At 41.9% G+C, this 22994-nt stretch overlaps 2 protein-coding genes across 2 annotated transcripts; both read right to left on the bottom strand.

The window, feature by feature from the left end:
• Positions 1 to 2418: 2418 nt before the first annotated feature.
• Positions 2419 to 7316, bottom strand: LOC115189428 (nacht, lrr and pyd domains-containing protein 1b-like). The gene is made up of 8 exons (XM_029748056.1): positions 7097 to 7316; positions 6750 to 6964; positions 6293 to 6549; positions 6007 to 6135; positions 5683 to 5815; positions 5568 to 5597; positions 3428 to 3710; positions 2419 to 2467 (listed from the first exon to the last, which is right to left on the bottom strand). The coding sequence occupies exons 1-8, from the start codon at positions 7243 to 7245 to the stop codon at positions 2461 to 2463; spliced, it is 1203 nt and encodes a 400-aa protein (XP_029603916.1). The 5' UTR covers positions 7246 to 7316; the 3' UTR covers positions 2419 to 2460.
• A 3028-nt stretch (positions 7317 to 10344) lies between these two features.
• LOC115189411 (protein NLRC3) lies at positions 10345 to 21567 on the bottom strand. Its single transcript, XM_029748019.1, has 10 exons — positions 21498 to 21567; positions 20700 to 20977; positions 14345 to 14511; positions 12436 to 14233; positions 12179 to 12352; positions 11926 to 12099; positions 11489 to 11662; positions 11043 to 11089; positions 10598 to 10906; positions 10345 to 10398 (listed from the first exon to the last, which is right to left on the bottom strand). Exons 2-10 carry the CDS (start codon positions 20948 to 20950, stop codon positions 10379 to 10381), a joined length of 3114 nt encoding a protein of 1037 aa, XP_029603879.1. The 5' UTR covers positions 20951 to 20977; positions 21498 to 21567; the 3' UTR covers positions 10345 to 10378.
• Between the last annotated feature and the right edge of the window lie 1427 nt (positions 21568 to 22994).

Below are 22994 nucleotides of genomic sequence, written 5' to 3'. Positions count from 1 at the left end.
ACAGAGCGGGAGGGTCGTCACAGTGTGACAGAGCGGGAGGGTCGTCACAGAGTGGCAGAGCGGGAGGGTCGTCACAGAGTGGCAGAGCGGGAGGGTCGGCACAGAGAGACAGAGTGGGAGGGTCGTCACAGAGTGGCAGAGCGGGAGGGTCGTCACAGTGTGACAGAGCGGGAGGGTCGTCACAGAGTGACAGAGCGGGAGGGTTGTCACAGTGTGACAGAGAGGGAGGGTCGTCACGGTGTGACAGTGTGGGAGGGTCGTCACACACACACACGTTTTTACACAACACTTGTGTAATCTGTGTCTCCATAACACTTGTGCAGTTATTTTTGTATTTTGTACCCCAACACTGTTACTATCCATTCTACCATTAGGTTGGTACTGTTGGTTCCGTTTTTCTATGCTCCGTTTCTTTTTACTTAAGCCCGAAGTCCAGCCCTAGGGATGTCACCGCATATGTCATTACCTTCTACTCATCAGACCAAGCCCTTGCATACACAGCTATACACACTTGCAAGAGAGAGACAACAGTTCCAGTGTTTTCTAAGGGCTCAGCAGTAAATGTCCACTCCCCAAGTTGATTTATAGTGGAATGTCAGACGAGTCTCTTATCTCTTCTACTCGCCTGCAGGGTTCTGTTTTTATCTTTGAAGTGCTTTCTCCCAGACCCCATGCAATAACTCACACATCTCTCAGACATTTTCTTTATAAGAGGCAGAGACTAGAAAAGAACTGTGAAACCATTTTAAACCTTATAATGCATATATATTGATAATCTGTAGTCTAGGACCCTATAAATGTAGTGGGGGTCTTATAACCCTTCCCCTTCTATTAATACAACATAAGAATAATCAATTATTATACTATATCAAACATTTGCTGCAGCCCCTATCATGACCCCAATTTGACCCCATCAGTACCGCAACACTGTTACTATCCATTCTACCATTAGGTTGGTACTCCAACACTGTTACTATCCATTCTACCATTAGGTTGGTACTCCAACACTGTTACTATCCATTCTACCATTACGATGTTACCCCAACACTGTTACTATCCATTCTACCATTAGGTTGGTACCCCAACACTGTTACTATCCATTCTACCATTAGGTTGGTACCCCAACACTGTTACTATCCATTCTACCATTAGGTTGGTACTCCAACACTGTTACTATCCATTCTACCATTAGGATGGTACCCCAACACTGTTACTATCCATTCTACCATTAGGTTGGTACTCCAACACTGTTGATCTGAAGCAGTGAACAAAGACAGGGGTCCAGCTCCCCAAGAAGGTTGATCATCCTGGAACTTGACTCAGTTCCTTTTCTCAACACCATGTCGATGAGGTCACGTGCCTTCTCTGCCCTCTCAGCTATCCCCTTTGGTGAGTCCATTTCCTCACTTCCTTCAGACGGAGTGAGTTGATTCCCATAAAGAAAATAAGGAAGGTCTTTGGTCAAGATGTCAACGTTATGGTGTGTATCTTTGACTAGCCTGACTACCAGCTTCCCCATCTGTATAGGACAAGAGAACATTCCAGTTCATTCCCTTAATTGTGTTTTCAATATCATGTTGTGGAAATTCTTTCACACAGAGACACTCGAAGTCAATCTGAAATGAATCATTGTTTATTGTCAGCGAGCTGGAGAGGTTCCAACCAATCAGGAGCTTTCCCTGGTCAGACCCAACTCAATGTACCATAGAACACATGTCAATCAGGAGCTCTCCCTGGTCAGACCCAGCAGTTGTCTTGTAAACGGCTATACACAGACAAGTTATATTTGCATGATTTAGCATAATTAATGAATCATTACTGTTATGTTCCATTCATGTGACCGACCAGTACTGGTTCATAACATTTAACAGACCAATACTGGTTCATAACATTTAACAGACCAACACCTCACCAGGCTTCTTCTCTCTAAGCTGAGACCTTGAAACTGAGATATCTCCTTCTCAAAACAACGTCTGGGCTTACTGCCAAATTACAGCTACTGATAGTGAGGATTTGTACAGTCAGCCACTTGATGAACACACAAATTACTTTATAGAACAGCACATTAATAAAACACAGACATTTGTTAAAAGAATAGCACAAACAAACATTTCCCTTAAATGATTGTAAGTGTCTTTGTCCACAGACTAGGAGACAGGCCTCAGCGTCTTCAGATTAGGTGAAGAAGTGTCTTTGTCCACAGACTAGGAGACAGGCCTCAGCATCTTCAGATTAGGTGAAGAAGTGTCTTTGTCCACAGACTAGGAGACAGGCCTCAGCATCTTCAGATTAGGTGAAGAAGTGTCTTTGTCCACAGACTAGGAGACAGGCCTCAGCGTCTTCGGATTAGGTGAAGAAGTGTCTTTGTCCACAGACTAGGAGACAGGCCTCAGCATCTTCAGATTAGGTGAAGAAGTGTCTTTGTCCACAGACTAGGAGACAGGCCTCAGCATCTTCAGATTAGGTGCTACAAGACAGAGGATGGAGGAGAAGGGAAGAGAGAGATCAGAAAGTATGGAGAAGAATGAGGAGTGAGATACACCTGAGATAATGATGTGATGATGGTCCTATGATACACCTGAGATAATGATGTGATGATGGTCCTATGATACACCTGAGATAATGATGTGATGGTGGTCCTATGATACACCTGAGATAATGATGTGATGATGGTTCTATGATACACCTGAGATAATGATGGTCCTATGATACACCTGAGATAATGATGTGATGGTGGTCCTATGATACACCTGAGATAATGATGTGATGATGGTTCTATGATACACCTGAGATAATGATGGTCCTATGATACACCTGAGATAATGATGTGATGGTTCTATGATACACCTGAGATAATGATGTGATGATGGTCCTATGATACACCTGAGATAATGATGTGGTGATGGTCCTATGATACACCTGAGATAATGATGTGATGATGATCCTATGATACACCTGAGATAATGATGTGATGATGGTTCTATGATACACCTGAGATAATGATGTGATGATGATCCTATGATACACCTGAGATAATGATGTGATGATGGTTCTATGATACACCTGAGATAATGATGTGATGATGATCCTATGATACACCTGAGATAATGATGTGATGATGGTTCTATGATACACCTGAGATAATGATGGTCCTATGATACACCTGAGATAATGATGTGATGATGGTCCTATGATACACCTGAGATAATGATGTGATGATGGTCCTATGATACACCTGAGATAATGATGTGATGGTGGTTCTATGATAGAACTATGATAAGAGTCATTTATTACAGACAGCAACACAAAAACATGCTTCCATTCTAAAAAATACTTTTTCTCTTTGATCTGGGTAGCTATGTTTTTATTTGACCTATATTTAATCATTCCACATATTCAAGGACGAGATCAAATTAAACGGTCTTACCTAGATTCACTCAAGTACTTAACAAGATGGTGTTCATGTTCAATGAGAGCTTTGAGACAAGCTCCCGTCACTTCTGGTCCTTTAGGGAGGACTGCATTCAGTAGTTCTCTCATTCGGTCCTGTTCAGTTGTTTCAGCTTTTATTCTGGAGTACTCTTCATCACCAATCATGCTCTTTGACGACAGATCATCTGCTATTGGCATTGGGTTTTTGACTCCCTGAATGAGTATAGCCCTGTGTTTCTTCAGAAACTCCTCAGCAGGAATCCCAGGGAGTGTTAATGCTGAAGGGGGGTGAATTAAATTATTATGTGTTTAGGGTGAACAGCAGCTGTTTCTACATCTAACAGTCTCTCCAGTTATCATTCCCCTGATAGTAATTTATTGAATAGAGCTGACTCCAGGGTTGTGGTCAATTCACATTCAAGTCAGTCAATAAAAATAAATAAAATTACTATTCTGTTTATTGAGAAGTCATTGAAAGTAGATGCCCTTTTCCAGTTATTGAATTGGAATTTCAGTTCACTTCCTGAATTGACTAATTTATTTGGAATTGACACCTACCCTGGCTGACACGATTGTCTATTCCACATAACATACAGAGCCTTGCAAAATAATTCATACCCCTTGGATTTCTCTATTGTGTTACATAGTGGGATTAAAATGGATTTAATTGTAATGTTTTGTCATCAATCTACTGAAAATGCTCTGTAATGTCAAAGTGGACCTGTCCCCCATACATACAACATCTGCAAGGTCCCTCAGTCAAGTATCACATTTTAAGCACAGATTCAACTATATACATACTATATACAAAGACCAGGGATCTTTTTCAAAACCTCATAAAGAAGGGCAGTGATTGGTAGATGGGTAACAATAACAAATCATACATTTAATATCTCTTTAAGTATGGTCAAGTTAATAATTATGCTGTGGATTACATATTAAACCACCCAGACACATCAAAGATACAGTCGTCCTTCTGAACTGAGCTGCAGGACAGGAAGGAAACTGCTCAGGGACGTTACCATCAGGGCATTGGTGAATTTAAAACAGTTCCAGAGTTCAATGTCTGTGATGGGAGAAAACTGAGGATGGATCAACAACATTATAGTGACTCTATAATAACGACTTAAGGGACAGAGTGAAAAGAAGAATACAAATATACAGAATAAAAATATTCCAAAACATGCATCTTATATGGAACAAGGTACTAAAGTAATACTGTAAAAAAAAACATCTACGAAGGAAGACACTTTTTGGCCTAAATGCAAAGCCTCATGTTTGGGGCAAATCCAACACATCACTGAGTAACTGCCTCCTTATTTTCAAGCATGGTGGTGGCTGCATCATGGTATGGGTATGCTTGACATCAGCAAATACTGGGGAGTTTTTCAGGATAAAAAGAAAACGGGATGGAGCTAAGAACAGGCAAAATCCCAGAGGAAAACCTGCTTCAGTCTGCTTTACACCAGATACTGGGAGAGGAATTCACCTTTCAACAGAACAATAACCTAGGTATTTAATTTCTATCAATCTAAAAATACAAAATATATATTGTGTCTCAGTGTCTTCGTAAACCTGCTCCAGAGCGCTCAAGACCTCAGACTGGGGCCAAGGTTCACCTTCCAACAGGACAACGACCCGAAGCACACAGACAAGACAATGCAGGAGTGGCTTCGGGACAAGTCTCTGAATGTCCATGAGAGGCCCAGCCAGAGCCCGGACTTGAACCCGATCAAACATCTCTGGAGAGACCTGTGCAGCAACGCTCCCCATCCAACCTGACAGAGCTTTAGAGGATCTGCAGAGAAGAATGGGAGAAACTCCCCAAATACAGATGTGCAAAGCTTGTAGCGTTATACCCAAGAGAATTCAAGACTGTAATCGCTACCAAATGTGCTTTAACAAAGTACTGAGTAAAGGGTCTGAATAATTATGTAAATGTGATATTTCCGTTTTTTATACATTTGCAAAAATGTCTAAACCCGTTTTTGCTTTGTCAATATGGGGTATTCTGTGTAAATTGATGAGGGAAAAAACAATTGAATCCATTTTAGAAGAAGGCTGTAATGTAAGAAAATGTGGAAAAGTCAAGGGGTCTGAATACTTTCTGCACTGTAACTCTCATGTTTACTTACTTGTTGAACGGGTGTCAGAGACGTATTCATCTGAAAGATAAACAACATGAGGTTATATCACTATAAATAGCATCTGGTACAAAAGTACAAAGTGATGATTGACATGTGCTCCTACCTCGTGATACAATTTCTTTCCATACTGTCCTCTCATCATCACTGAATAACTCCATCTCAATGTCAATCCCTGTCATTTTCACAACCGCTTTGAAAAAGCTTGGTGTGGTGTCTCTATGTATGAGATGGATCCTCTGGAGGGAGATGGAGAGAGAGAGAGAGGGGGGGGGAGAGAGAGGGAGAGATCTTTGAGAAAAATTGCTTTAAACATGTTTCCCATGCTAATAAAGCCATTTGAATTGAATTGAGAGCGAGCGAGAGAGATCAATGCCTAGAAATGTGATTTAAATGTCAGATTCATGTTCTTAGTCTAGTAAAACTGTACCGGTGGATTGATGGCGGTAGAACAGGGAATGTTCAGTCTGAAGGAACTATTCAGTTTGAAGGACTGCTCTGGTCTTGAGATGGGAATCCTTGAAGACCCTTGAAACTTTGATTCCTGTTGTTCCACAGCCTGTGAAACGAGGCATGGAATACACAGCCAGTCAATGTATAGTCTAATTCAAACATTATTCAGAAAACTAGCAACACACTTATCTTCATTTAATGAGTGTCAACATAAACTGCACCACTGATTAGTTAAGGTCATCTCTATAATAAAGGTACCTCACCTGTATTTGGCCGGGGTTACTGGGGAACAGGTATAGGCGTGGAATTAGTGTTTCCTTTTTCACTGTCAGATAGAGCATCAGCTCACAGTGGACATCTACGTTCCAAGACAGTAATCTCAGTATCAGAGAGATAACTGAGAACTTGGGATGGAGAATCTTAGCATGGAATCTGGTGACCTCATGCACTTCCTCTAAAGACACTCCATGTTCCTCTACATGAAGAATCTTCATCTCATTCCTCAGGGAAGGGTTGGTCCCTGAACAACACAATAAAAAGGAGACAGAAAGACAAATATTGTATTATTCATCAATCTAAAACACAAAGAATATGCAGTACCAGATCACAGTAAACTCAAACTCCCAGAATAGTTCATTCATTCATTCATTCATTCATTCAGGAAGTGAAACTCAGTTACATGGAAATGTCTTTCTGAATACTATTTCTATATGGTTTTACCTAAACAGACACAGTGTGGCAGATGAACTTCCTCCAGTTCACCTAACTCCATAGTGATGTCCAGCAATGGACCACCTTGTGTGTACTGCATGTCTTTCAGAAGTTGACTGTAGGGTTCCCAGTTCCTGAAGTGATACTTCAGAATGACATCTCTCTCACACAGCCAGCGGAGCCCAGACACTGTGCACTCATAACTCCCTTTGGGTGTCCTGTGCCTGAGGGCAACAACAAGATATGGTAGAGAGGGTCAATGGTCAAATGGAGAGGTTGGATTAGAAGACTATTCCCAAAGGTAATGGGGAAATACACTAGCAAGTGGAATGAAATGTTAAAAGTAGTTATTTTACCTGAACATTGTCACTCCCTGGACAGTGGAAGTCAAGGGTTCAATCTGAAGCCAGTGTGTGGAGTCCTGAACAAGGACAAGCATGTCAGTAATACATATGGGGCCTGTTTCCTGGACACAGATTGAGTCTAGTGCTGGACTAAAAAGCATGCTCAATGGAAGTTTCAATAGAAAGATCTTTAAGGTCCAGGACTAGACTAAATCTGTGTCTGGGGAACTGGCCCATTAACCAAAGTAACTAATCTAATGTATTTAATCAATGAAACTGTCGAATGATAAAATATGACAACAGCTGAAATCCTGCATGCCTACAAGAAGAACACAGGACTGTCTATATCCCAGTATGAATGGTTGGTCAGTACACACCTGGCTTTGAGACTGTGTTTATATCACTAAAGCAGAACACAGGACTGTCTATATCCCAGTATGAATGGTTGGTCAGTACACAGCTGGCTTTGAGACTGTGTTTATATTACTAAAGCAGAACACAGGACTGTCTATATCCCAGTATGAATGGTTGGTCAGTACACACCTGGCTTTGAGACTGTGTTTATATTACTAAAGCAGAACACAGGACTGTCTATATCCCAGTATGAATGGTTGGTCAGTACACACCTGGCTTTGAGACTGTGTTTATATTACTAAAGCAGAACACAGGACTGTCTATATCCCAGTATGAATGGTTGGTCAGTACACACCTGGCTTTGAGACTGTGTTTATATTACTAAAGCAGAACACAGGACTGTCTATATCCCAGTATGAATGGTTGGTCAGTACACACCTGGCTTTGAGACTGTGTTTATATTACTAAAGCAGAACACAGGACTGTCTATATCCCAGTATGAATGGTTGGTCAGTACACACCTAGCTTTGAGACTGTGCCTGACTCTTGCAGGTATGTAAAAGTAAGAATTGACATTATGACTTACCTCAACATGGTCACAAGTCTTACAGCTCTGAGGAATCCCTGAAGTCAAAAGTATTATTTAAAATGGACAATCTCATGGAATATTGAATTAATAATTTTTAAATAGACTTGTAATAAAAATGAATATAAGTGATCAACAGTCTCAGAATGGACACTCATTAGCATACCATAATCTGACATTAGTGTTATATTAATTAATGTTTGTGGAAGCAGGAAACAACATCGTTCTGGTCCATGTTTTGTAGATGTTGGGGGCCTGATTTCTGGTAGATCCTAGGATGAGAGCTTAAAGGTAGAGTCAGCTAAATGATGTTGTACGAGCAGCACCACAGATATTGTGATGAGCAAGATGCCTGACTTCTCTCTCACACAGTCACACACAGTATCTGCCCATGTGGAAGGGTTCCCTTCACTCTCTAACAGCGTGTTAGTCACAGAGAAGTTTAGCCTTGCGCTCCAACACTCTTAGTTGTTGTAGAAATTGACCCACTATGCTGTTTACTTTGTGCATCTACTTCATATCGCTGACTCTACCTTTAAGTTTGTTTTGACCAAATAGATCATGATTGTGTTCCTTGCCTGGGACTCAACTATAATGAACGCTCACATTTCTCAGGTCCAGACTTGATCCAACTCTCTCCACCATGGTCTCTGGTGTCCTCAGGTCCAGACTTGATCCAACTCTCTCCACCATGGTCTCTGATGTTCTCAGGGCCAGGCTTGATCCAACTCTCTCCACCATGGTCTCTGGTGTCCTCAGGTCCAGGCTTGATACAACTCTCTCCACCATGGTCTCTGGTGTTGTCAGGTCCAGGCTTGATACAACTCTCTCCACCATGGTCTCTGGTGTTCTCAGGTCCAGACTTGATACAACTCTCTCCACCATGGTCTCTGGTGTTCTCAGGTCCAGGCTTGATCCAACTCTCTCCACCATGGTCTCTGGTGTTCTCAGGTCCAGGCTTGATCCAACTCACTCCACCATGGTCTCTGGTGTTGGTAAAGCAGAAGGATAGGCTGTGAATAAACTAAATACAACTTATAAAGGCTTTATATAGCATACATGCAGTCATAAGCAATACAAAGGGTGTATAAAGGGTGACAGAACAGCTCCCTATGTAGGGTGCATTGCCTAAATGTGACATAACCTGTTATGGAGTCTAGTTGATAGGTAATCGACTAACCGGACTGTTCCCCGGACTCCCGGTGTAGGGATTTGTACAATGCAAGGAACAAGGAACAAGGCTATTGAACTGACATTGGTGTCTGTCTTTATTCCTTTATCCAACATATCATACTGAAACATGACCCACTATGTCAACTAATCTGTCTGTAGGTCCAACAGAACACATTAAAACACACCACTACTACTAATCTAACTGTCTGTAGGTCCAACAGAACACATTAAAACACACCACTACTGCTAATCTAACTGTCTGTAGGTCCAACAGAACACATTAAAACACACCACTACTACTAATATAACTGTCTGTAGGTCCAACAGAACACATTAAAACACACCACAACTACTAATCTAACTGTCTGTAGGTCCAACAGAACACATTAAAACACACCACAACTACTAATCTAACTGTCTGTAGGTCCAACAGAACACATTAAAACACAGCACTACTACTAATGTAACTGTCTGTAGGTGCAACAGAACACATTAAAACACACCACTACTAATGTAACTGTCTGTAGGTCCAACAGAACACATTAAAACACACCACTACTAATCTAACTGTCTGTAGGTCCAACAGAACACATTAAAACACACCACTACTACTAATCTAACTGTCTGTAGGTCCAACAGAACACATTAAAACACACCACAACTACTAATCTAACTGTCTGTAGGTCCAACAGAACACATTAAAACACACCACTACTACTAATCTAACTGTCTGTAGGTCCAACAGAACACATTAAAACACACCACTACTACTAATCTAACTGTCTGTAGGTCCAACAGAACACATTAAAACACACCACTACTAATCTAACTGTCTGTAGGTCCAACAGAACACATTAAAACACACCACTACTACTAATCTAACTGTCTGTAGGTCCAACAGAACACATTAAAACACACCACTACTACTAATCTAACTGTCTGTAGGTCCAACAGAACACATTAAAACACACCACAACTACTAATCTAACTGTCTGTAGGTCCAACAGAACACATTAAAACACACCACTACTACTAATCTAACTGTCTGTAGGTCCAACAGAACACATTAAAACACACCACTACTACTAATGTAATTGTAGGAATGATTCCAGAGGAAAACAAATGATAAAACATTGCTATGACTCACCTCTGAATGTCTTGGCCATCTATCTGACACTGGGTCACTGAGGAGGAGTAAAACCTAAACCCAAACCCAGGATAGAGGGGTTCAGTGAATGTGGTGTGTTCTGTGTAAAGGTGTGTCAGTGTACCAGAGGAGGACACACTATAGAAGGACAAAGTACCAGCTGGCCAGTCCAGATACACTCCAACTCTGTTAGAAACAGGACCAGAGATGAATCTCCAGACTCTAGCATGGAAAAAGACTTTCAATTCATAACCTCTGTCATAGCAGAATAAACTCAAGGACTTCTTATTGGCTCCAATCCTACAGTCATCCTCCTTTCCCTTCCTCTTCAGTCCTCTGTACACCACACCAATGATAGCCTCGGTACCATCCCTCTCCACCTCCCAGTAATAACGAGATCCAGATAAGCCTTCTCTGCAGAGAACTTGGGGATGATAGTCAAATCTGTCTGGATGGTCTTCATAATGCTGCTTCTCCACCACCAATGTCACCTTCCTGTTCCCCTCAGACAGTACCAGGTGTGGGTTTACTGTATTTGGGTCCAGGGTGAGATGACAGGCATCTGTAGACAAAAGGAGAGTTTAATCAAACCGCATCTTCATATAAAATGTTGTTTTGTAGGAACAGAACCAGTATTGATTAGTTACTATGTTACTATAGTTCTGAATATGTAGTTAATTAGGATTGAAGAGACTTACATTTCCTCAGCCCTGATTTCAGCCTGCACTCTCCACCATGATCCACACTGTAGGAGAAACAGGTTATTGACTGACAAAGACCTAATGAAGCAGTCAACATTTAAACCATATTGTTGTGTTCTGGTGCACTATCCAAGTTCATTACTAGAGACATACAGGTATTCTATCCTACCTACTGCATACAGAACGGAGTACAATTCATTACTAGAGACATACAGGTATTCTATCCTACCTACTGCATACAGAACAGAGTACAATTCCAACAGGATATCAGAGATGCAGAAGAAGAGTATTCATGTGGTGATGATGTATGCTGTGTTGGAGTGCTAAGCCTGCTGGGTAAACTTCCCCTTAATTCTACCATCATGTCCTCATGTTACTGACTCTACTACACTACATATGACACAACCACTGCTCACACTATTAGGACATCTATTCTGACTTACTTCAGCTTCATCAGTTTATATGTGGGATCCACCAGAGCAGCTGAAAGCAGTCCTCCTGCAGAGTCATCTGGGTGATTGTAGCTCAGGTCCAGTTCTTTCAGGTGGGAGGGGTTTGACCTCAGAGCTGAATACAGAGTAGCACAGCCCACCTCTGTGACCAGACAGCCAGACAGCCTACAGAGAGACACATAACAGCTGTCTAGGTTGGTATATTGGTGTCAATCATCTTGTAGGACACCCATACATTTGTTCATGACACAAACATTGTGATGAAACATCAGATTTTCAGAGTATTTTTTTTACTAAGCTTTGTACCGACCTGACTGAAACAGCTGTACTTACCCCAGTGTGTGTAGTCTACAGTCTGGATCTTCCAGTCCAGCAGACAGCAGTGTAACTCAGCTCAGTACAGACCTGACTGAAACAGCTGTACTTACCCCAGTGTGTGTAGTTTACAGTCTGGATCCTCCAGTCCAGCAGACAGCAGTGTAACTCCTGAGTCCTGCAGGTCATTGTCTCTCAGCTCCAGTTGTTTCAGTTGTGAGTTGGGTGAACTCAGGACTGAGGCCAGATCTGAACAGCAACCCTCTGTCAGACCACACTGACCTAGACTAGAGGGCAGAAGAGCACATGATTAACACATGTTTAAAACATCCACATAATAACTCATACTGAAGATATTGAACTCACACTAGTGTCTGTATGTTGCAGAGTGGACTGGTTAGTCCAACACAGAGCACCTTCACTCCTCTATCTTCCAGGTCATTGTAGCTGAGGTCCAGTTCTCTCAGGGGGGAGTTTGGTGTCTGCAGAGCTGAGGTCAGAGTCTCACAGGATTCATATGTCAGTTTACAGCGATCCAGTCTAGAGAGAGTAGATAATCTGTTAGATATACAAATCCTTCATTATAATGATACTGTAAACATCAACTCAATAACATAACTTACAGTGCTCTCTTGCAGGTTTTCACTACCGGCAGCAACCTCTGATAACCTTCCTCTGATGTGTTGTATGTCTTCAGGTCAAACTCCTCCAGTACCTCCTCTGACATCAGTAACAGGTAGGCCAGGGCTGAACATTGGTCAGGTTTTAGCTCTGTTTCTGAAAGAGTTCCTGATCGCAGGGAGGTCTGCATGTCTTCAACTAGAGAGTTGGCACCAAGTTCATTCAGACAGTGGAACAAGTTGATGATCCTTTCTGGTGAGGATTCCTCCTTGATCTTGTCTGAAAGGTACCTGACTGTTCTCTCAACTGTTTCCTCATTGGTCTGTGTTGTACTTCCTGTCTGTGTCAGAAGGCCTCGTAACAGATTCTGATTGGACTCCAGTGAGAGACCCAGAAGGAAGCGGAGGAACAGGTCCAGGTGTCCATTCTCACTCTTCAAGGTCTGGTCCACTGCTCTCCTGTGTAAGTCAGACAACTGGATTGACTCCTTCTCTTCATCACTAGTGGGGAAGAAAACATTTTCCTTCTTGTCCAGACATGATTCTAAAGCATGCACTGCTGCTAGAAACTCCTGAATGCTCAGATGCACAAAGCTGTAGACCTTCTCTTGGTACAGCCCAGATTGTTCTTTAAAGATCTCTGTACACAATGCTGAGTACTCTGATGCCTCTGTGACATCAAGGCCACACTCTCTCAGGTCCTCCTCATAGAAGATCAGGTTGCCCTTCTGCAGCTGTTGGAAAGCCAGCTTTGCCAGTTTCAGGATCATCTCTTTGTCTGACTGAGACAGTTCCTTTGGGTTTTTCTCTGTGGCTTTGTTGTACTTCCTGTTCTTCACAATGGTTTGGATGAGCATGAAGTGTGAGTACATCTTGGTCAGAGTTTTGGGGATTTCATCCTTCTCTGCCTCTTTCAGCATCATCTCAAGGACAGTGGCTGATATCCAACAGAAGAACGGCATGTGGCACATGATGTGGAGGCTCCTTGATGTCTTCATGTGTTTGATGATTTCATTGGCCAGATTCTGATCTGTGATTTTCTTCCTGAAGTACTCCTCTTTCTGTGGATCATTGAACCCTCGTACCTCTGTCACCTGGTCAACACACTCAGGAGGGATCTGATTGGCTGCTGCAGGCCGTGAGGTTATCCAGACGAGAGCAGAGGGAAGCAGATTCCCCTCGAGGAGGTTTGTCAGCAGCACGTCCACTGAGGTTGGCTTCGTGACATCACAGCACTTCTCATTGTTTTTGAAGTCTAGAGGAAGTCGACACTCATCCAGACCATCAAAAATGAAAACAGTTTTGGTTTCACCATCTTCAATGCTGTCAATCTCTTTCAGTTCTGGGAAGTAGTGGGAAAGAAGTTGCATCAGACTGTATTGGTCCTTTTTCAGGTTCAGATCACGGAAAGGAAGAGGAAACATGAAATGAACGTCCTGATTTGCTTTTCCCTCTGCCCAGTCAAGGATGACCTTCTGCACAGAGACTGTTTTTCCAATGCCAGCGATTCCTTTGGTCAGCACAGTTCTGATAGGTTTGTCTTGTCCAGGTAAAGGTTTGAAGATGTCATTGCATTTGATTGGTGTCTCTTGTGTGGTTTGTTTCTTGGATGCCATCTCTATCTGTCTAACCTCATGTTCATTATTGAGCCCTCCACTTCCACCCTCTGTGATGTAAAGCTCTGTGTAGATGTCCTTTAACAGACTTTGGTTTCCATGGTGTCCAATTCCTTCAGATATGTGTTGATACTTGTGTTTCAGTTTAGCTTTAATGTCTTGTTGGACTGTCAGCAGAGTTTGACCTGTATGAAAACAATGAGAGTTGGGACTCATAAGTTTGTGTGTGTGTGTGTGTGTGTTTAATAAGGGCCTTTGTACCGTTCTTTGTAATATTGTATGAAATACAGTCTTACTTCTTCTGTCCAGAAGGTTGTGTGTGATATTTAATGGATCCTCACTGTCCAAACTCTCCACTTCCTTATTGTCATCTGGTAATGGTTCCTGGCTGAAAGCAGGTGGCTGATCACTCTTCATTGATAGCAGGCTGGTTGTTGGGGACTCTGCTCTGGGCTTCTGGACACTGAACAAAACAGGGAGACAGATCACCTCATCAATATCTCATCAACTTCATTTTAACAACTGTATAATGGACCTTCTCTGTATAATTCCTGATGTTTCTATTTAAATGAATCCACATTTGGGAAAACAGCAGCACTGAGTGGTATCTACTCTGTCTTTTATAAAGCTAGCCATCTTCAGTTAGCTAGCCATTTTCAGTTAGCTAGCCATCTTCATTTAGCTAGCCATCTTCAGTTAGCTAGCCATCTTCAGTTAGCTAGCCATCTTCAGTTAGCTAGCCATCTTCAGTTAGCTATCCATCTTCAGTTAGCTAGCCATCTTCAGTTAGCTAGCCATCTTCAGTTAGCTAGCCAGCTTCAGTTAGCTAGCCAGCTTCAGTTAGCTAGCTATCTTCAGTTAGCTTCCCATTCCAGGTCAGGCTTCATCCATACTATGATAGTGTATACGTCCACTGCTAAGTCTAGTAGGCTTATAACTGTGTGTCGCACATGGCTAGTCGAACCCCAAACTCTTCATTTAGGCAGGTTAACTCAGAGCTAACTCCACTTATCCTGAATGAAGTGTCTGAGCCACTAGTTGAGGACCAATGAAATCAGATACCATTCCTCTCACACAGATTGGGTCATCCTCCCCTTCATTTGAGGAAGATGACCGATGTAAAGATTGGATTAATCATATAGCTCTGCATTGACATGATTGGTTGACGGTAGGTGGGGGCGGGAGGTCCTGTATAAACACAAACTCACTTCCTTGACAACAGCTCTGCACTGCTCCTCAAAGAACAGGAAGTATGAACGCCCTGACTTCTACAAAGGCCGTATCACCGTAAAATGCTGCATGGCAAATGCAGACGTCAGATTGATCATGCAGAGCCTTTATTTTTGTATTTAACCTTTATTTAACTAGGCAAGTCAGGCAAGTCAGCGGTGCTGCAATCTACTGCAGAGATAGCCTGCAGAGTTCTGTCTAACTATCCAGGTCTGTACCCAAACAATTTGAGTTCCTACTTTTAAAAATCCAACTTTCCAGAAACAAGTCTCTCACTGTTGCCGCTTGCTATAGACCACCCTCTGCCCCCAGCTATGCTCTGGACACCATATGTGAACTGATTGCCCCCCATCTATCTTCAGAGCTCGTGCTGCTAGGTGACCTAAACTGGGACATGCTTAACACCCCAGCCATCATACAATCTAAGCTTGATGCCCTCAAACTCACACAAATTATCAATGAACCTACCAGGTAAAACCCCAAAGCTGTAAACACGGGCACCCTCATAGATATTATCCTAACCAAATTGCCCTCCAAATACACCTCTGCTGTTTTCAACCAAGATCTCAGTGATCACTGCCTCATTGCCTGCATCCGTAATGGGTCTGCGGTCAAACGACCACCCCTGGTTACTCTTCAAAAGTGCCTTCCTACCATCTTAAATAAGCATGCCCCATTCAAAAAATGTAGAACTAGGAACAGATATAGCCCTTTGTTCACTCCAGACCTGACTGCCCTTGACCAGCACAAAAACATCCTGTGGCATTCTGCATTAGCCCCCATGATATGCAACTTTTCAGGGAAGTTAGGAACCAATATACACAGGCAGTTAGGAAAGCTAAGGCTAGCTTTTCAAGCAGAAATGTGCATCCTGTAGCACAAACTCAAAAAAGTTCAGGGACACTGTAAAGTCCATGGAGAATAAGAGCACCTCCTCCCAGCTGCCCACTGCACTGAGGCTAGAAAACACTGTCACCACCGATAAATCCACTGTAATTGAGAATTTCAATAAGAATTTTTCTACTGCTGGTCATGCTTTCCACCTGGCTACCCCTACCCCGGCCAACTGCCTTGCACCCCCCACAACAACTCGCCCAAGCCTCCCCCATTTCTCCCCATTTCTCCTAGCTGATGTTCTGGAAGAGCTGCAATATCTGGACCCCTACAAATCAGCCGAGCTAGACAATCTGGACCCTCTCTTTCTAAAATTATCTGCTGGAATTGTTGCAACCCCTATTACTAGCCTGTTCAACCTCTCTTTCATATCATCTGAGATTCCCAAAGATTGGAAAGCTGCCGCGAACATCGCCCTCTTCAAAGGGGGTGACACTCTAGACCCAAACTGCTACAGACCTATATCTTTAATATCCTACTCTGCCTTTCTAAGGTCATCGAAAGCAAAGTTAACAAACAGATTACCGACCATTTTGAATCCCACTATACCTTCTCCGCTATGCAATCTGGTCATGGCTGCTGGTCATGGGTGCACCTCAGCCACGCTCGTGGTCCTAAACGATATCATAACTGCCATCGATAAGAGACATTAATGTGCAGCCGTATTCATCGACCTGGCCAAGGCTTTCGACTCTGTCAATCACCACATTCTTATCGGCAGACTAAACAGCCTTGGTTTCTCAAATGACTGCCTTGCCTGGTTCACCAACTACTTCTCTGATAGAGTTCAGTGTGTCAAATCGGAGGGCCTGTTGTCCGGACCTCTGACAGTCTCTATGGGGATGACACAGGGTTCAATTCTCGGGCCGACTCTCTTCTCTGTATACATCAATGATGTCGCTCTTGCTGCTGGTGATTCTCTGATCCACCTCTACGCAGACGACACCATTCTGTATACTTCTGGCCCCTCCTTGGACCCTGTGTTAACAAACCTCCAGACGAGATTCAATGCCATTACAACACTCCTTCCGTGGCCTCCAACTGCTCTTAAATGCAAGTAAAACTAAATGCATGCTCTTCAAGCAATCGCTGCCCGCACCTGCCCACCCATCCAGCATCACTACTCTGGACGGTTCTGACTTAGAATATGTGGACAACTACAAATACCTAGGTGTCTGGTTAGACTGTAAACTCTCCTTCCAGACTCACATTAAGCATCTCCAATCCAAAATTAAATCTAGAATCGGCATCCTATTTCGCAACAAAGCATCCTTCACTCATGCTGCCAAACATAACCTCATAAAACTGACCATCCTACCGATCCTCGACTTTTGCGATGTCATTTACAAAATAGCCTCCAACACTCTACTCAAAAAATTGGATGCAGTCTATCACAGTGCCATCCGTTTTGTCACCAAAGCCCCATATACTACCCACCACTGCGACCTGTACGCTCTCGTTGGCTGGCCCTCGCTTCATACTCGTCACCAAACCCACTGGCTCCAGGTCATCTATAAGTCTTTGCTAGGTAAAGCCCCGCCTTATCTTAGCTCACTGGTCACAATAGCAGCACCCACCCATAGCACACGCTCCAGCAAGTATATCTCACTGGTCACCCTCAAAGCCAATTACTCCTTTGGCCGCCTTTCCTTCTCTATCGAAACTACAAATACTTATGAGTTACGTTGCACTTCCTAAGGCTTCCATTGGCTCTCTAAAGCCTTCAGAATGTGGATTGAGGCGTCTCCTGTCTCTGGGGAGATAATAGGAGCACAGTTTGTCAGTGGACTGCCTGGTGACTAAGAGATTGGAAATGCGCATTGACGTGAGAACGCTGTTTTTTCTTTTCCTCTCTGAATGAAAACACTATAGTCCGGTTGGAATATTATCGCTATTTTACGAGAAAAATACCATAAAAATTGATTTTAAACAGCGTTTGACATGCTTCTAAGTACGGTAAAGGAACATTTAGAATTTTTTTGTCTCGATATGCGCTCACTACCCTTTGGCTAGTGACCTGAACGCACGAACAAAACGGCGGTATTTGGACATAACTATGGATTATTTGGAACAAAAACAACATTTGTTGTGGAAGTAGCAGTCCTGGGAGTGCATTCTGATGAAGATCAGCAAAGGTAATACAATTTTTCTAATACTAATTCTGAGTTTAGTGTGCCACGAATTTGGCGGGTGTCAAAATGGCTAGCCGTGATGGCTGAGCTATGTACTCAGAATATTGCAAAATGTGCTTTCGCCGAAAAGCTATTTTAAAATCTGACATAGCGACTGCATAAAGGAGTTGTGTATCTATAATTCTTAAAATAATTGTTATGTATTTTGTCAACGTTTATGAAGAGTATTTTTGTAAATTCACCGGAAGTTTATGGTGGAAAATATATTTTTTCTGAACATCATGCGCCAATGTAAAAAGCTGTTTTTGGATATAAATATGAACTTGATTTAACAAAACATATATGTATTGTATAACATAATGTCCTAGGAGTGTCATCTGATGAAGATCGTCAAAGGTTAGTGCATAATTTAGCTGTGTTTTGGGTTTCTGTGACATAATTCCCTGCTTGGAAAATGGCTGTGTGATTATTTGTGTCTATGTACTCTCCTAACATAATCTAATGTTTTGCTTTCGCTGTAAAGCCTTTTTGAAATCGGACAATGTGGATAGATTAACGAGAGTCTTATCTTTAAAATGGTGTAAAATAGTTGATTGTTTGAGAAAATTGAATTGTGGTATTTTAGTACTTTTTGTATTTCGCGCCATGTCTTCCCATTGGCTGTTGGCTAGGTGTCCCGCTGGCGGAACGGGGTTCCGCTAGCGGAACGTCTAGATGTAACAGGTTAAGCATCTCCAATCCAAAATTAAATCTAGAATCGGCTTCCTATTTCGCAACAAAGCATCCTTCACTCATGCTGCCAAACATACCCTCGTAAAACTAACCATCCTACCGATCCTCGACTTCGGCGATGTAATTTATAAAAATAGCCTCCAACACTCTACTCAACAAATTGGATGCATTCTATCACAGTGCCATTCGTTTTGTCACCAAAGCCCCATATACTACCCACCATGGTCGGAACTGGAAGCACAAGCATTTCGCCAACCATTCATTCATAAAAGTGGGTACTGTGTGACAGAGTGATAGACTGTTTTGTCATCATGAAAGACAGGTGGATGGCATTTGTGTTTCTTTACAAGTAGGGTGAGTCAACATTATCTTTCTACTTGCACACACACAGCCACATCATATTTAGCTTATGTTGATTGGACTAAATTATTTTTGGTTGAACTGGTGTTGGAATAGTGGAGGCAGCTCCTGTTTTCTTTGTGACTTGCTGTAACTCTCTGTGGTTCTAAATCAATAGTTGTTCTGTGGTCAGAAAATGTCAGAAACATTACCTTGACCATGCTGTAGGTCATATAACTGTTTGTTACATGCAGTATGCTTTGTGGACTTCACTGGACAGAGGTTTCTATCCGGTTTTGTGATAAAACAAAGTTGTGGTTGAATTTATTATCCGTCTTATTGTCTAGGCCTTTAGTCCTATATATCACAGTGTCTTATTGTCTAGGCCTTTAGTCCTATATATCACTGTGTCTTATTGTCTAGGCCTTTAGTCCTATATATCACTGTGTCTTATTGTCTAGGCCTTTAGTCCTATATATCACTGTGTCTTATTGTCTCAGCCTTTAGTCCTATATATCACGGTGTCTTATTGTCTCAGCCTTTAGTCCTATATATCACGGTGTCTTATTGTCTCAGCCTTTAGTCCTATATATCACTGTGTCTTATTGTCTAGGTCTTTAGTCCTATATATCACTGTGTCTTATTGTCTAGGCCTTTAGTCCTATATATCACAGTGTCTTATTGTCTAGGCCTTTAGTCCTATATATCACGGTGTCTTATTGTCTAGGCCTTTAGTCCTATATATCACAGTGTCTTATTGTCTAGGCCTTTAGTCCTATATATCACGGTGTCTTATTGTCTCAGCCTTTAGTCCTATATATCACGGTGTCTTATTGTCTCAGCCTTTAGTCCTATATATCACGGTGTCTTATTGTCTCAGCCTTTAGTCCTATATATCACAGTGTCTTATTGTCTAGGCCTTTAGTCCTATATATCACTGTGTCTTATTGTCTAGGTCTTTAGTCCTATATATCACGGTGTCAAGGCATATGAACTAACAGGTTATAGAGCACACAATGAAATGATCACAACACATGGGTTTTAATATGGCTGCCTCCCCCAGTGATTTTACCCACGCACCACTACTGATTCAGAGTTGACCAAATCTGACTCTCTAACTCCTCATATCTGATGAACAGTGATTTGTTGACACCGGAGGGAGAAGAGCATCCGGCAGCGTGTGCAACGATGTCCGAGAGGGAAAAAAAACTGTGTTCGTTGTTTGTAGTAACATCTTTGTTGTTGTAACATCCCAAATGGATGGTTTCACCATTAAGGAATCTGGCTTTAAGAGAACTGTACATATTTACAATTAATCGCTTACCTCTTAGAACTGGTGTCTTGAGTCATTTTAGAGGCAGTGGTCCCCTCCTCTCTCTCCCCAGAAAGACTCGTTTTAGAGGCAGGGGTCTCCTCCTCTCTCTCCCCAGACAGACTCATTTTAGAGGCAGTGGTCTCCTCCTCTCTCTCCCCAGACAGACTCATTTTAGAGGCAGTGGTCTCCTCCTCTCTCTCCCCAGACAGACTCATTTTAGAGGCAGTGGTCTCCTCCTCTCTCTCCCCAGAGAGACTCATATTAGATGTAAGTCACAGCTCACTCAGCTACAATAAGAAATAACAGAATAGTCAATATTTCTGAACATTGAAGAACCAATAAGAATGACAACACTTTTACGGTCTGTGGTCAGAGTTTAAACAGAGACTTCATGTTGCATTTAAACATTTACAGTCCAATATGTTATTACTTTGACCTGGATCTCCATTAGCTAGTCGACCTGGTTGGATCCCCTGACTCCATAACAACAGCTGTCTACATGGGCTCCACACACAACTAAAATACATTATAGACATCTACTTTACATTGAAAGACGGTAGTAGACATTACAATGTGCAATCAATCGCCTATAACAACTCTATACCTCATAGCCTATAACATCACATATTAATTAGGATAATCAATATAAATCAACATAAAAGCCTACAATTATTATTCTTGAAAGTTGAAATTTGTATTGTAATAACTTTACAATTCTGCGGATGTTTAACCCCCTAAATCCCCTCTCTCTACAATAGTCTAACTTCTCAAACACTTTTCTATATTAAATTGTAAAAGGCTACAAACCTCAAACATGTTTCTTCGACCGTTATTTCTCTACTTCCTTATAAAATGTTGGCTAATTCCCATTTCAACACAGTGGTCGGGTTGAACACGTATAGCTTTATATTATATGTTCATATTTATGTAACATTAAGTCCCCTAACCCGGACGAAGCTGGGCCAAATTGTGCGCTGCCCTACGGGTCTCCAGATCACGGACGGTTACAGCCCGCGATCGAAAGCGGGTATGTATTGATGCAGTGTCTTAGACCGCTGCGCTACTCGGGAGCTTCAGTTAAAAACAGCTGACAGATATTTCTTCCTAACCCTTTAAGAGAATACAGCCTACACACCATCGTTTCTTGTTCTGGTTTAGTAGTAGCCTACAAGGTGACACGCATTGCTTTGTTATGCAAGAAAATGTCCAAAAATTGACACATTGGTTTGTCTGGCAAGTCCGTTTGATTATGCAATGATAATAATAATTCAGAGCTGGACCGACTTTTGGAAACCCTGATTTAGTCAACATTTACATCGTTTATGTGCCAATTGTTGCATGTCACTTTTACTTGACCGACTTGACGAGACGGACTAGTTTCTTTAGCGACAGATTTACAAAATTCCGACGCACGTCGTCTTTCAGGAATTGAAACAACGCAAAGTGTCGACTGTGTTGGGGATCATCGGATAGCAAATCACGATAATGTGCAATCAATCACCTATAACAACAATTCACTACCTCATAGCCTATAACATCACATCATATTAATTAGGATAATCAATATAAATCAACATTTAAGCCTACAATTATTATTCTTGAAAGTTGAAATCAGTATTGTAATAACTTTACAATTCTGTGGATGTTTAACCCCCTAAATCACCTCTCTCTACAATAGTCTAAGTTCTCAAACACTTTTCTATATTAAATTGTAAAAGGCTACAAACCTCAAACATGTTTCTTCGACCGTTATTTCTCTACTTCCTTATAAAATGTTGGCTACTTCCCATTTCAACACAGTCGACGCGTTCAACACGTATAGGTTGTTTTTATATTATATGTTCATATTTATGTCATATAAAGTCTTCATACACTTCATGCAGGTGTTCAGCCCATAAATTCATATTGTATCTGGTAAAAGTGGATTTGTATTAATGTGATGTGATTGAGTGATGTTTTGCAGTGCTACCAGCAGGGGGCAGTGGGACAACAACCAGGTTCGGCAGAAGGACGCTGGACGGGTCATATCTGTGTTGTTATGGTAACATGATAGGATGGGGAACCAATGATATACAATGATTCTGCAGAACCCAAAACAGACTGATTATAATGTATAGTATATGATGTTACATTGAACTAATCACATTTATTGAAGACCAACTCACAGAGACACATAAATACATTTCATAACTTTTCATTTTATTTATTGAAAAGGAATTTGACAGGAATACTGCACATCAATCAACATTTCTGTAAATGTGACAGATTTAGCCAGCTAGCTAGTTTTCAACTGTAGTCCCTGGG

This window comes from Salmo trutta, unplaced genomic scaffold, assembly GCF_901001165.1.
Source record: "Salmo trutta unplaced genomic scaffold, fSalTru1.1, whole genome shotgun sequence".
In the NCBI taxonomy this organism is placed as follows: domain Eukaryota; kingdom Metazoa; phylum Chordata; class Actinopteri; order Salmoniformes; family Salmonidae; genus Salmo; species Salmo trutta.
This window is presented reverse-complemented; position numbering and strand designations above follow the sequence as displayed.